The sequence below is a fragment of the Schistocerca serialis genome, chromosome 1 (genome assembly GCF_023864345.2).
Source record: "Schistocerca serialis cubense isolate TAMUIC-IGC-003099 chromosome 1, iqSchSeri2.2, whole genome shotgun sequence".
NCBI classification, from domain to species: domain Eukaryota; kingdom Metazoa; phylum Arthropoda; class Insecta; order Orthoptera; family Acrididae; genus Schistocerca; species Schistocerca serialis.
In genome coordinates, this window is record NC_064638.1 from 313,026,380 (window position 1) to 313,041,746 (window position 15,367).

Consider the following 15,367-nt stretch of genomic DNA (forward strand, 5'->3'; position numbering starts at 1 on the left):
TCATTTGACAAATATAGTATACTAGAACTGACGTTTGATTACATTTTCACGCAATTTAGGTGCATAGATTCTGAGAAATCAGTACCCAGAACAACCACCTCTGGCCGTAGTAACGGCCTTGATACGCCTGGGCATTGAGTGAAGCAGCGCTTGGATGGCGTGTACAGGTACAGGTGTCCATGCAGCTTCAACACGATACCACAGAGTAGTGACTGGCGTATTGTGACGAGCCAGTTGCTCGGCCACCATTCACCAGACTTTTTCAATTGGTGAGAGATCTGGAGAATGTGCTGGCCAGGGCAGCAGTCGAACACTTTCTGTATCCAGAAAGGCCCGTTCAGGACCTGCAACATTTGGTCGTGCATTATCCTGCTGAAATGTAGGGTTTCGCAGCGATCTAATGAAGGGTAGAGCCACGCCACGGGTCGTAACACATTTGAAATGTAACGTCCACTGTTCAAAGCACCGTCAATGCGAACAAGAGGTGACCGAGACGTGTAACCAATGGCACCCCATACCATCACGCCGGGTTATACGCCAGAATGGCGATGACAAATACACGCTTCCAATGTGCGTTCACCGCGATGTCGCCAAACACGGATGCGACCATGATAATGCTGTAAACAGAACCTGGAATCATCCGAAAAAATGACGTTTTGCCATTCGTGCACCCAGGTTCGTCGTTGAGTACACCATCGCAGGCGCTCCTGTGTGGTGTGCGTTCTGTAAGACCTTCAGGACACACACCATCAGATTATTGGACATGTCGCTCTAACGAAGTAGGCGAGTGTCAGCAATATGTCTTGTTGTCTTATCGTGGCGTGTTTATCTTCTGCCGTTAGGTCAGACGATAGAAATGCCACTTGCACGCTTAGTGTAGCAGATTGACAGTGACCAACGGAATATGGTAATCTTATTAGGTGCAGACTGAAACTTGACTTTAGACTGGCACAGACAAATGTAGAACTCGTACAGACTGGTACAGACTAATGCAGGCTGGTACAGGCAAATGCAGACTGACTAATCAGAGGTCTGTGCAATTATAATACCTTGCGCGTTCATGTATCACTGTGCGAGTGTGATCCGCGAGGAGAAAAGGTTCTACGTTAGCAGCAATCTCATTGGCTGCGTTACATATTATTACGCGGATCGGCGGAAGCAGAATTTGGTCTGTCTCTATGGCAGCGTGTAACCTCCCCCTCACTTATCGACCTTAATGACAGTGAAAAATGAAACCGCGTGTACCTAATGGGAATTTTGGAAAAGCAATCGTCACCGTAGTTAACCTGTCGGTAAAGAGGGAGGAAAGGGTTACATCTAAATGAAAGGAAAAATGCAAGTGAAACTGGTGGAAATTAATTTTGAAAAGGGGTAAAGTTAATGAAGAAAGTAAATGTGCGGCCGTTACGTTAACAATTAACTAGCGGTAATTAGATATTTGAGATTTGGGGGAAATTACGGTCGCCAGTCCTAAGGACAATTACTATAGTAACTGAAAAAGAAAGGTAATTACACATATAATTAGCACTAGAAGCGTGGCAACTGAAGGTTGACACGTGTAGTGTGAAAACTGAAAGTTTGTCAGAAGTAATAAATTTCGCTACACTCTGACTTAATTTAGCAAAAGAAATCGAAAGTTAATTTAGTGACTGAAGTTAATAGTGAGCTTTCTTTCTGAAGCACATCGACATTCAGTAAAATAAGGTTAGTCTTGGACTACCTCAACAATCATTTCAAAAGCTACTTGAATCTACGCAATTTAGAAATAAGAGAATTAACTTTGAACTTGAATTAAACGATTCTGAACAATTAACAATAGTAAAATTTAGTACGTACCAAGCTGAGCTGCAGTCACAGGTAAGCTAAAATACGGTAACAAAACTAGCACTCTTAATTTGTGCTTGTGTAATCTAACTATTGTTACTTAAATTGAACTGTGAAATTAAAGCAGTGAAATGGAATTATGCTGGCGTTTGAATTTCAACGATACTCGGGTTCATTTCGGAAAAGGAAGGGGCCCTGCTTGGCAATGCAATTGGGACAATGAGCAACAAAGGTTCATGCTAAGTTGCTGTAATTTTGCGAGGCAAATGGAACAATTTGAAAAGCTGAGGTCTGCCATACAGTTCTGAAACTTTACGTGCTTTTAGTCTTCCTTGTTGGTTGATTGAAGGTATGAAGCCGTCGATCGAGGAGGTGGCGACAGACACTCATTGTCGGCCGTCGCTGTTGCAGAAGCTGGATGTTGGCGCGCCTTCTTCTCGACACGGTCACCAGGCGAAACGGGCTCTTGATGTGCGCCAGCTAATGCTTCCCGTCCGCGACACCATGTCAGAAACTATCATCGCGAGTCGAGCGCAATTACATGCTGCCAAACCCCGAAAGCGCGGCAACTCGCGGGAGCGTCACACAACACACCTGCTCCATTCGCTACTCCAGCCAGACTCCAACAGCTCTGCCCGCACTCCACGCGGCAGAGTTAACACTACCAAAGATCCTACACACTTTGATTCTTCACACGACCTATCGATGTAATCGTTCGATAGCAGTTTTCCCTCGGCAAGACCCAGCGTAAAAATACAAATAATATTTACGAAACAAACCAATTATACATCGACATAAATGCATAAATATATATATATATACAAATAGTAAAACAATTACAATATGTAAAGACACAGAAATGTCATATATTCAGGTAACAAAAATAAGGAAAACAAATTATAGTACAATAGATGGAAATAGGAGGATATGCATTTCCGGCGTTACAAGCGCCATCTCGTAGTCCGGAGACGGACGAACGCTGCGCCTGCGCTGTTGTGTCTAGCGGGGCGCGCTCTAGTGGGAAACTTGTGTACGCGCTGACTACGCGGAACTATGTACACAACATCCTGTCTGTGATGCAGCATCAAGGGGTAACCGCAGCCATGGCCTCCGAACTGATTGTCCATGCTGCTGCAGACTTCGTTGAACTGTTCGTGCTGACGGTTGTTGTCTTGCAAACGTCCCTGTCTGTTGACTCTGGGATCGAGACGTGGCTGCACGATCCGTTACAGCCATGCGGATAAGATGCCTGTCATCTCGACTGCTAGTGATACGAGGCTGTTGGGATCCAGCACGGCGTTCAGTATTACTCTCCTGAGCCTACCGATTCCACATTCTGCTAACAGTCATTGGATCTAAACCAACGCGAGCAGCAATGTCGCGATACGATAAACCGCAATCGCGGTAGGCTACAATCAGTCCTTTATCAAAGTCGGAAACGTGATGGTACGCATTTCTCCTCCCTACACGAGGCATCACAACGTTTCACCAGGCAACGCCGGTCAACCGCTGTTTCTGTATGAGAAATCGGTTGGAAACTTTCCTCATGTCAGCATGTTGTAGGTGTCGCCACCGGCGCCAACCTTGGTTGAATGCTTTGAAAAGCTGTGCGACTGATCCCGGCGGAGGTTCGAATCCTCCGTCGGGCATTGGTGTGTGTGTTTGTCCTTAGGATAATTTAGTTTAAGTATTGTGTAAGCTTAGGGACTAATGACCTTAGCAGTTAAGTCCCATAAGATTTCACACACATCTGAGCAGTTTTGAGCTAATCATTTGCATATCACAGCACCTCCTTCCTGTCGGTTAAATTTCGCGTCTGTAGTACGTCACCTTTGTGGTGTAGCAATTTTTAAGGCGAGCAGTGTATACAGCTATGTGTGACGTAAATATTATTTTTTTAACGAATAGTTTCTGTAAAATAGTGTGAGAGAGACTGCAGAACAGAGGGAGCGTTCGAGCACGTGTGACGCGCTACTCGTAATGGCACTGCTGCAGCTCGACTAGCAAGCTAACCAGCGTTCTCTTTGTGCACCCGTAACTGCGCGATGGGTCGGCTCGCAGACTACAGGATTTCTTTCTGTTCTTACACATATGCGCACACCACTGTAGTAAAGCAGTTGGCAGGTTAAAACCGACCTACAGATTATAAAAAGTAAAGCTGTTTGTAACCTATAGATCGGTTTTAACGTGGCAACTTTTACTTAAGAGTAAAATAACGGGTTAAGTGGACGAGAAGCAGCTCACCCTGTCCGGCCTCCTGGAAGGGGACGACCTGCTCCTGGAAGCGGGCGCCCGCCTTGGAGGTGAGCACGTGCAGCAGGCTGCCGGCTGGCGGCGGCTGCGGCACGCCCGGCTCGTCGCAGAAGGTGACGTTGCAGACGCACACCACGCCGTCCGCCAGCTGCCGCGCCGCGCACTCCGACCCCTCCGACACCCCGGCGGCCGCTGCAACAGCGTGCCCACCTCACGTCAGAGCTTTCACTGCTGAAGAAATCGTGGAAATTTACGAGGTGTGGAAACACGAAGAAAGCACAACACATTACCATGTCTCATCGATCTGGTAAACCGTTGGCATTCCAAACAGTCGTCTCGGAATAGATAAATGCAGGGCCTGTATGGTTTTTAAGCAATCTTATACCATTTTTCATTCAAAATAGTGGCAAGTTCAAGTATCGACGATCTTGCAACTACCGGGTGATCAAAAAGTCAGTATAAATTTTAAAACTTAATAAACCACGGAATAATGTAGATAGGGAGGTAAAAATTGACACACATGCTCGGAATGACATGGGGTTTTATTAGAACAAAAAAAAAACACACCTCATATTGCTAGACGCGTGAAAGATCTCTTGCGCGCTTCGTTTGGTGATGACAGTGTGCTCAGCCGCCACTTCCGTCATGCTTGGCCTCCCAGGTCCCCAGACCTCAGTCCGTGCGGTTATTGGCTTTGGGGTTACCTGAAGTCGCAAGTGTATCGTGATCGACTGACATCTCTAGGGATGCTGAAAGACAACATCCGACGCCAATGCCTCACCATTACTCCAGACATGCTTTACGGTGCTGTTCACAACATTATTCCTCGGCTACAGCTGTTGTTGAGGAATGATGGTGGACATATTGACCATTTCCTGTAAAGAACATCATCTTTGCTTTGTCTTATTTTGTTATGCTAATTATTGCTATTCTGATCAGATGAAGCGCCATCTGGCGGACATTTTTTGAACGTTTCTATTTTTTTGGTTCTAATAAAACCCCTTGTCATTCCAAGCATGTGTGTCAATTTGTACCTCTCTATCTACATTATTCCGTGATTTATTGAGTTTTCAAATTTATACTGACTTTTTGATCACCCGGTATATCGATACTCCGCAATCTACCTCACGGAGCGTGGAGGATAGTATCCCATACAACTACTAGCCATTTCCTTTCTTCTTGCACTCGCATATAGAAGGAGGGAAAAACGACTATCTGTATGCCTCCACGTAAGTCCTGATTTCTCGTTCCACATGCAGTGTGTGCTGGAGGCAACAGAATCGGTCTGCAGTCAGCTTCAAATCCTGCTCTCTAAATTTTCTCAATAGTCTTCTTCGAAAAGAATGTCGCCTTCCCTCCAGGGATTCCAGCTTGAGTTCCCAAGGCATCTGCGTAACACTTGTGTGTTGCTCAAATCTACCAGTAACAAATCTAGCATCCAGCGTCTGAATTGCTCCTCCTTTAATCCGATCTGGTATGGATCCCAAACACTCAAGTTGTATTCAACAATAGGTCACACTTGCGTTTCCTTACATATGAACCACACATTCAAAAATGGTTCAAATGGCTCTGAGCACTGTGTGACTTAACTTCTGAGGTCATCAGTCGCCTAGAACTTAGAACTAATTAAACCTGACTAACCTAAGGACATTACACACATCCATGCCCGAGGCAGGATTCTAACCTGAGACCGTAGCGGTCGCTCGGTTCCGGACTGTAGCGGCTACAACCGCACGGCCAACCACACATTCCTACAATTCTCCCAATAAACCGCAGTCGACCAATCCCCTTTGCTGCCACAATCCTCACATACTCGTTCCATTTCATATCGCTTTGCAACATTGTGCCCACATGGTTAAACGACGTGACTGTATCAAGTAGGACACTACTTATGCTGCATCTGAACATTATGGGGTTTCTTTTTCCTACTTATCCACACTGACTTATATTTTCCCCTCATTTCAAGCTAGCTGCCATTCATCACATCATCTAGAAATTTTGTGTAAGTCACCTTGTATCCTCCTAAAGCCATTCAACTTCGACGCCTCACCATATACCACAGCATCATCTGCCAGACAATGAAGGTGGACATCACGCACACTCCTCTCCAAAGGCTCAATCATATGCAGATCTGGTGGCCGTGGAGGCCACGGGAAATACGACACATTGTCTTCGTGCTCATTAAACCAGGACCTGGCAATGCGATCTGTGTGAACAGCGGCCCTGTCGTCTTGGAACACAGCATCACCAGTGGGCAACAAATATTGCACAGTGGGATTGATCTGATCAGCCAGAACGGTCACAAAACACTTCTAAGCAGATTGAGTGCCTATGGAGCATCGCCTCGGTTGTGCGACTGGATTCCTCATTTCCTGGCAGGTAGTAATCGAATGACGATAATCAAGTAAAACAGAAGTGATATATGGCGTTATCCAAGGAAGTGTTGTAGGCCCTCTGCTGCCCCTAATCTATACACACGATTTGGGAGACAACCTGAGTAGCCTGATTACATTGTTTTCAGATGATGCTGTCTTTACTTTCTATTAAAGTCATCAGAAGATCAAAACCAACTGCAAAATGATTCAGATACGATATCTGCATAGTGCGAAAAGTTGCAGTTGTCTCTGAATAAGGAAAAGTGTGAGGTCATCCACTTGTGTACAAAAAGGAATTCGTTAAATTTTGGTTATACGATGAATCACACGTATCTAAAGGCTGTAATTCAACTAAATACATAGGAATTACAATTACGTAGAGCTAAAATTGGAACGATCTCTTAGGTAATGTTGTGGGGAAGGCAAACCAGAGACTGCGTTTTGTTGAGAGGACACTTGAAGATACAACAGGCCCACTGAAGTAACAGCACGCACAACGCTTGTTCGTCCTCTGCTGGAGTATTGCTGTGCCCTATGAAATCTTTACCAGATAGGATTGACGGAGAACATCCAAAAAGTCCAAAGAAAGGTCGTTCGATTTCTTTTATCCCAAAATATGGGAAAGAGTGTCACGGATATGATACACGAACTGGGGTAGTAATCATTAAAAATAAAGAAGCTTTTCCATGCAGCGAGATCTTTTCACGAAATTCCAGTCACTAAATTTCTACTCTGAATGTGAAAATATTTAACTGCCGCCATCGTACATAGGGAGAAAACATCATAGTAATAAAATAAGAGAAATCAGAACCCGTGCAGAAAAATGTAAATGTTCGTTTTTAAATGTTCGTTTTTCCACGCGCTCTTAGAGAATGGACCGGTAGAGAAACAGTCTAAAGGTGATTCGGAGAACCCTTTCCCAGGCACTTAAGTGTGAATTGAGGAATAGTCATGTAAATGTAGATAGACCTCCGCAGCAATTTGATTTTGCGGAATAACGATGGGGTCCAAAGGATACCACTATATGCCTGCCTAAATCATCACTGAACCCCGCAATGTTTCACTCTCAGGGGGTAAACTCGGCCAGAAGTTGGAAACAACGTAAAACAAGTCTCATACGACCAAATTACTTCCTATACTGCTACATAGTCCAGGTTTTATGGCTTCAGCAACACGTTTTCCTTTTACGGGCTTTAGCATCACTGATGAGTGGGTTTTGCAAATCGAGATCACCAGGCAATTCCCTGCTTACGGGGCTCCCTTTCTGTTGCCCTGGTGCTGACATGGTTCGCGAGTGCCACGTTCATTTCTGCAGTGCTTCTTCTGACTTTTCGTCACAATCCTCTTCAGTCACCGATCGTCGCGATTACTCAACACCCACTTTCGTCCGTGTTGTCACTTAGAGGACGATGGTTTTCCACTTTCCCTGTATACGGTGTAAGTTTTCGATATGGTGCTTCTTGGGATCCTAACACATCGGTTACCTTGGTTACGGAAGCGCCCTCCATATGAGCAACTGTATACGTTCGAATTCTCTTAGCTCCGACTTATGCACTCACAACTGCACAGAACACTGCTCTGTTCAAGCATGCAAGCATTCATTTCTCGCCGTGTTATCGTGTTTTTGTCCAACCGCTATAGTTCCGCCTGTTGTTCGAAGAAGTGCCCAAACATTTTTCAGTACACAGACCATTGCACCACATACGACACCACAGAACGAAAACCCACACACAAAGCAAAATGGCATATTCTTACCTATGATGATTAGATAGTTCACAGAACAAACAACATTGTAAAGAAACAGAGACTTCAAATAGGTAACACAACAGACAACACCACACAGAGAAATGTTAGAACACAGGAAACAAATATAGTATCTCGAGTATAAACCAACTTACACACAACAAATGTCAGTCTGTATAGATATGACAGACAAACACAAATTATTAAAGAATGTTTTGGGAACAGCTTAGAGCCCTAAAAACTGATAGCTCACATAGTAAATTTACTGGGTACTTAGTCCCTCGCAGTCAACAGCCAAATAACACATATGCGGATTGAAAAATACTAAAATCCAGTCACAGCCTGTAGCAATAACTTCTATAGAAGAAAGCTGTAGCGGGACTTTGAATTTCGCCGCGCTACACTCGTTCCCTCAGATATAAATTATACCGTCGCAGCGGTATGAGCGCTCGACGGCAGAGAAAATATATAAGAAAATGAAGGTACTAAAATTGTAACTTTTTTTGTTATCTATCCGTCTTTTGTCTTTTGAGAGCTGAAGCTTAACTTACTTATTAGCTAGTCTTGGTCTGATTAAGACGAAAAACAACTTATTGATGTGTAGACGTATTGTGGAAATTTGTATGAAATTCAGAGGATGGAAGCAGCAACGTAAAATACATTGCATTTAATATCAAGACGATTTTGATTTGTATAAATTAGTGATTCCTGGACGATTGCAAGATTTCGGAGCAGCTAATACTTTTCACGCAGAAATGAAGTAGGACATTTTTGAAGACCTGGACGACGCACGAAAGAAGACATGTTAACAACGTAAAGGCTCAACATGGCTCTGAGCGCTATGGGACTTAACATCTGAGGTCATGATTCCCCAGAACTTAGAACTACTTAAACCTAACTAACCTAAGGACATCACACACATCCATGCCCGTAACAAGGTAAAGGATAAACTCTTATCTACGCCATTTCCCCCTGTTAATCACGTGTTGTTATTCTCTGTTCTCTTTCAGATAATTTTTATAATGGAAATTGGTTTGACTTTTGCTCAGAAACGCCACAAGGACCACCCCAACAATAGCTTTCCCGAATCACGAAGTCCGATAACTTTTCTGTAATACGAAGTCTGATTTGCATTTCATTATTTCCCTTCTTCACGGTCATTAACGATTTTAAAACCCCCTTTTTATTCATCATTTCTTCCCACATTTTCAATCTTTTCTTTTCTTTTCTTCTCTTTTTCTTTTTTATTAACAACTACAAAGCTTTCACATACAGACGGCAATAATTAAGGGAAATGAATTCAGTACCGTGTGCAATGTCACACCTTTCAGAACACACACACACACACACACACACACACACACACACACACACATATATATATATATATATATATATATATATATATATATATATATATATATATATATATATATATATACATGCAGACACGCCGGCCGCGGTGGTCTAGCGGTTCTAGGCGCGCAGTCCGGAACCGCGCGACTGCTACGGTCGCAGGTTCGAATCCTGCCTCGGGCATGGATGTGTGTGATGTCCTTAGGTTCGTTACGTTTAAGCAGTTCTAACTTCTAGGGGACTGATGACCACAGATGTTAAGTCCCATAGTGCTCAGAGCCATTTGAACCATGCAGACACGAGAGAAAGAGAGAGAGAGAGAGAGAGAGAGAGAGAAGGAAGGAGGGACTAAGACAGGTGGATGTCAACATGAAATGGTAATGGCAAATTTAGTCTGGGACGTGTCAACTGCTGTCAATAGGCCAAAAAGGCATGGCGCAGTCCTGTTGTATTCTCCACGGGGTATCTAACTGCCATAATTTGCACGTAGCGGTCATCTTTTGGTGTTCTTGACCGCTGGCGACAACTTCTACGCAGGCCTTCAATGTTTTGTGTCCCACAATAGAAGCTGAATGTTCGAATTACTTCTCCGTCGTATAGGCTAGTTCGGCGGGCAACTTCCCATGAAGACAAGTATTTTGATCGTAAAGTGACTTGCGCACATTCTGTCAGCTTGAAACGAGCCTAGAATCATACTGACAGACATTTCTGACCCTAGCCGTGTTGTGTGATTCACGCCAAGAGGCGAAGTGTACGCTACTAAGCTGCACTGAGACTGCAGATTGACACTGAAGAGCCAAAGAAACTGGTATACCTGCCTAACATCGAGCAGGGTCCCCGGGAGCAGGCAGAAATGCCACTACACGACGTGGCAGGGACTCGACTAAGGTCTGAAGTAATGCTGGAGGGAACTGACACCAGGAATCTCTAAATCCTCGCACGAACGAAAAAAATGGCTAACATCGAAATAAGTGTCCTAGGAATAGAAAAGCAACGGAAATCACTCAACAGAGGAAAGTCCACTGGACCTGACAGGATACCAATTCGATTCTACACAGAGTACGCAAAAGAACTTGCCCCCCTTCTAACAGCCGCGTACCGCAAGTCTCTAGAGGAACGGAAGGTTCCAAATAAATTGGAAAAGAGCACAGGTAGTCCCAGTCTTCAAGAAGGGTCGTCGAGCAGATGCGCAAAACTATAGATCTATATCTCTGACATCGATCTGTTGTAGAATTTTAGAACATGTTTTTTGCTCGCGTATCATGTCATTTCTGGAAACCCAAAATCTACTCTGTAGGAATCAACATGGATTCCGGAAACAGCGATCGTGTGAAACCCAACTCGCTTTATTTGTTCATGAGACCCAGAAAATATTAGATACAGGCTCCCTGATAGATGCCATTTTCCTTTACTTCCGGAAGGCGTTCGATACAGTTCCGCACTGTCGCCTGATAAAGTAAGAGCCTACGGAATATAAGACAAGCTGCGTGACTGGATTTAAGAGTTTTTAGCAAACAGAACACAGCATGTTGTTATCAATGGAGAGACGTCTACAGACGTTAAGGTGACCTCTGGCGCGCCACAGAGGAGTGTTATGGGACCATTGCTTTTCACAATATATATAAATGACCTAGTAGATAGTGTCGGAAGCTCCATGCAGTTTTTCGCGGATGATGCTGTAGTATACAGAGACGTTGCAGCATTAGAAAATTGCAGCGAAATGCAGGAAGCTCTGCAGCGGATAGGCACTTGATGCAGGGAGTGGCAACTGACCCTTAATATAGACAAATGTAATGTATTGCGAATACATAGAAAGAAGGATCCTTTATTGTATGATAATATGATAGCGGAACAAACACGGGTAGCAGTTACTTCTGTAAAATATCTGCGAGTATGCGTACGGAACGATTTGAAGTGGAATGATCATATAAAATTAATTGTTGGTAAGGCGGGTGCTAGGTTGAGATTCATTGGGAGAGTCCTTACAAAATGTAGTCCATCAACAAAGGAGGTGTCTTACAAAACACTCGTTCGACCTATACTTGAGTATTGCTCATCAGTGTGGGATCCGTACCAGGTCGGGTTGACAGAGGAGATAGAGAAGATCCAAAGAAGAGCGGCGCGTTTCGTGACAGGGTTATTTGGTAAGCGTGATAGCGTTACGGAGATGTTTAGCAAACTCTACTGGCAGACTCTGCAAGAGAGGCGCTCTGCATCGGGGTGTAGCTTCCTGTCCAGGTTTCGAGAGGGTGCGTTTCTGAATGAGGTATCGAATATATTGCTTCCCCCTACTAATACCTACCGAGGAGATCACGAATGTAAAATTAGAAAGATTCGAGCGGGCACGGAGGCTTTCCGGCAGTCGTTCTTCCCGCGAACCGTACGCGACTGGAACAGGAAAGGGAGTTAATGACAGTGGCACGTTAAGTGCCCTCCGCCACACGCCGTTGGGTGGCTTGCGGAGTATAAATGTAGATGTATTTGTAGAATCCTGCGGGTCTGTCCATAAACCCGTATGAGCATGAGGGGTGGAGATCTCTTCTGAACAGCACGTTGCAAGGCATCCCAGAGATGCTCAATAATCTTTATGTGTGGGGATTTTTGTGGCCAGAAAAGTATTTAGAGTCAGAACAGTGTTCCTGGAGCCAATCTGTACCATTTCTGGACGTGTGAGGTGTCGCATTGTTGCTGGAACTGCCCAATTGCGTCGGAATGCACAATGAACATGATTGAATGCAGCTGATCGGACAGGATGTTTACGCACGTGGCACCTGTCAGAGTCGTATCTTGAAATATCAGGGGTCCCATATCACTCCAACTGCTAAGGCCCCACACCATTACAGAACCTCCACCAGCTTGAACAGTCCCCTGTTGACTTGCAGGGTCCATGGATTCCCGTGGTTGTCTCTCTATACCCGCACACGTCCATCCCCTCGATACAATTTGAAACGAGTCCCCTCCGACGAGGCAATATGTTTCCAGTCATCAACAGTCCAATGTCGGTGCTGACGGGCCCAGGCGAGGCGATAGGCTTTGTGTAGTGCAGTCTTCAAGGATACACGAATGGACCTTCGGTTCCGAAAGCCCATATCGATGATGTTTCATTGAATGGTTCGCACGCATCATTGAAATCTGCAGCAACTTGCTGCTGCATTTCTGTCACATTAAACGATTATCTTCAGTCGTCGTTGGTCCCGTTCTTGCAGGATCTTTTTCCGGCCGCAGCGACGTCGGAGATATGATGTTTTACCGGATTCCTAATAATCACGGTACACTCGTGAAATGGTTGCACGGGGAAATCCCCACTTCATCGCTACCTCGGAGATGCTGTGTCCCATCGCTGGTGCGCCGACTATAACGGCGCGTTCAGACTCACTTAAATCTTGATAACCTGCTATTGTAGCAGAGCAACGGATTTAAGAACAGCGCGAGACACTTGTTGTCTTTTATAGGCGTTGCCGACTGCTGCGCGTATTCTGCCTGTTTACATATCTCTGTATTTGAATACGCATGCCTATACTAGTTTCTTTGGCGTTTCAGTGTATTTTTATCTGGATTACACTATTGATTATAGGCTGCGTTTTACTTTGATTAAAACAGTATTGCGACAGAGGTTCCAGATTAAAGAAACGCAAACTGTATTAGTTGTAAACATTTTAATCCTCCAAACTAGAAAGCGGGATACCAAAATTTTAAAGTAGAAGACAAGGAAATAGATTTTTCGCTGTGTCAGCGAAAAATGGTCAAAGTATCGATAGTAGTGCTGTAAAAAATGGGGGGGGGGGGATGCAGTACAGGAGAGGAGGAATAAAATTGGATAGGCGGCTATAGATAAAGCGAGCGCAGAGGCAATAAATGTCATCGATCACTCGGATTTATCAATGAACGAAGACAAATTACGAGTGGGAAGGATGAGATTAGAAGCTAGACGTATAGGTGGTTTAGCAATGAAAGCAGCAGGGTGTGTAAACGGGAAAAATCGAAAGGACAAGAGAAATACTAAAACACGAAGAGCTGGTCGCAGCTCCAGCAGTACGCTGGTTCTACATTATCGATGCATGGTACACTCCGATCACAGATGAAAATTCCTGTCACGTGCTTAAAGGAGGACATTGTTGCCGCCTTGTCATGCATCATGGAAATCGTGCTATACGGCTCGCAGAGGCAAAAATTCAGCACTTGCCTATACTCACCAACGTCTGACTTGTCGCTGGTAAGTCTGTCTAATCTCCTTCTCATGTGGAAGACGCAACCAGAATTGACAAAATTCCAGCTAGTGTAGAAGCTACATAATTCTGAGGAAGGGCAGGTGAGGAGCACTGTGATTTTACACTATTGGCCATTAAAACTGCTACACCTCGAAGATGACGTGCTACAGACGCGAAATTTAACCGACAGGAAGAAGATGCTGTGATATGCAAATGATTAGCTTTCCAGAGCATTCACACAAGGTTAGCGCCGGTGGTGACACCTACAACGTGCTGACATGAGGAAAGTTTCCAACCGATTCCTCATACACAAACAGCAGTTGACCGGCGTTGCCTGGTGAAACGTTGTTGTGATGCCTCGTGTAAGGAGGAGAAATGCGTACGATCACGTTTCCGACTTTGATAAAGGTCGGATTGTAGCCTATCGTGATTGCGGTTTATCGTATTGCGACATTGCTGCTCGCGTTGGTCGAGATCCAATGACTGTTAGCAGAATATGAAATTGGTTAGTTCAGGAGGGTAACACGGAACACCGTGCTGGATCCCAACGGCCTCGTATCACTAGCAGTCGAGATGATAGGCGTCTTATCCGCATGGCTGTAACGGATCGTGCAGCCACGTCTCGATCCCTGAGTCAACAGATGGGGACGTTTGCAAGACAACAACCATCTGCACGAACAGTTCGACGACGTTTGTAGCAGCATGGACTATCAGCTCGGAGACCATAGCTGCGGTTACCCTTGACGCTATATCAGAGACAGGAGCACCTGCGATGGTGTACTCAACGACGAACCTGGATGCACGGATGGCAAAAAGTCTTTTTTTCGGATGAATCCTGGTTCTGTTTACAGCATCGTGATGGTTGCATCCGTGTTTGGCGACATCGCGGTGAACGCACATTGGAAGCGTGTATTCGTCATCGCCATACTGGCGTATCGCCTGGCGTGATGGTATGGGGTGTCATTGGACGTTACATTTCAGATGTGTTACGACCCGTGGCTCTACCCTTCTTTCGATCCCTGCGAAACCCTACATTTCAGCAGGATAATGCACGACCGCGTATTGCAGGTCCTGTACGGGCCTTTCTGGATACAGAAAATGTTCGACAGCTGTCCTGGCAGGCAGATTCTCCATATCTCTCACGAATTGAAAACGTCTGGTCAATGGTGGCTGAGCAACTGGCTCGTCACAATGCGCCAGTCACTACTCTTGATGAACTGTGGAATCGTGTTGAAGCTGCATGGGCAGCTGTACCTGTGCACGCCATCCAAGCTCTGTTGACTGAATGCCCAGGCGTATCAAGGCCGTTATTACGGCCAGAGGTGGTTGTTCTGGGTACTGATTTCTCAGGATGTATGCACCTAAATTGCGTGAAAATGTAATCACATGTCAGTTCTATTACAATATATTTGTCCAGTGAATATCCTTTTATGATCTGCATTTCTTCTTGGTGTAGCAATTTTAATGGCCAGTAGTGTAAAATCATTATACAAATTTTAAATGCGGAGTGATAGTAGAGAGGGCCAACATTAACGTTTTCGGAAATACGAAAAACGATTCCTGGAGCTAGAAGAGAGCAGCCAACTGCTTTCTAAGGCAGCCACCTGC

The 15,367-nt window shown here is 44.9% G+C and overlaps 1 protein-coding gene across 1 annotated transcript in view; it reads right to left on the reverse strand.

Annotated features, from left to right (window-relative positions):
- The window catches only part of LOC126469952 (lysosomal acid glucosylceramidase-like), a 167,195-nt gene extending 153,405 nt beyond the window's left edge, over nucleotides 1-13,790 (reverse strand). Inside the window, exons 1-2 of the mRNA XM_050097405.1 lie at nucleotides 13,745-13,790; nucleotides 4,069-4,269 (exon numbers count right to left, since the gene is read on the reverse strand). Of these exons, the coding sequence (XP_049953362.1) occupies nucleotides 4,069-4,269; nucleotides 13,745-13,790 (247 nt within the window). The remainder of the gene's footprint in view (nucleotides 1-4,068; nucleotides 4,270-13,744) is intronic.
- Nucleotides 13,791-15,367: the final 1,577 nt, after the last annotated feature.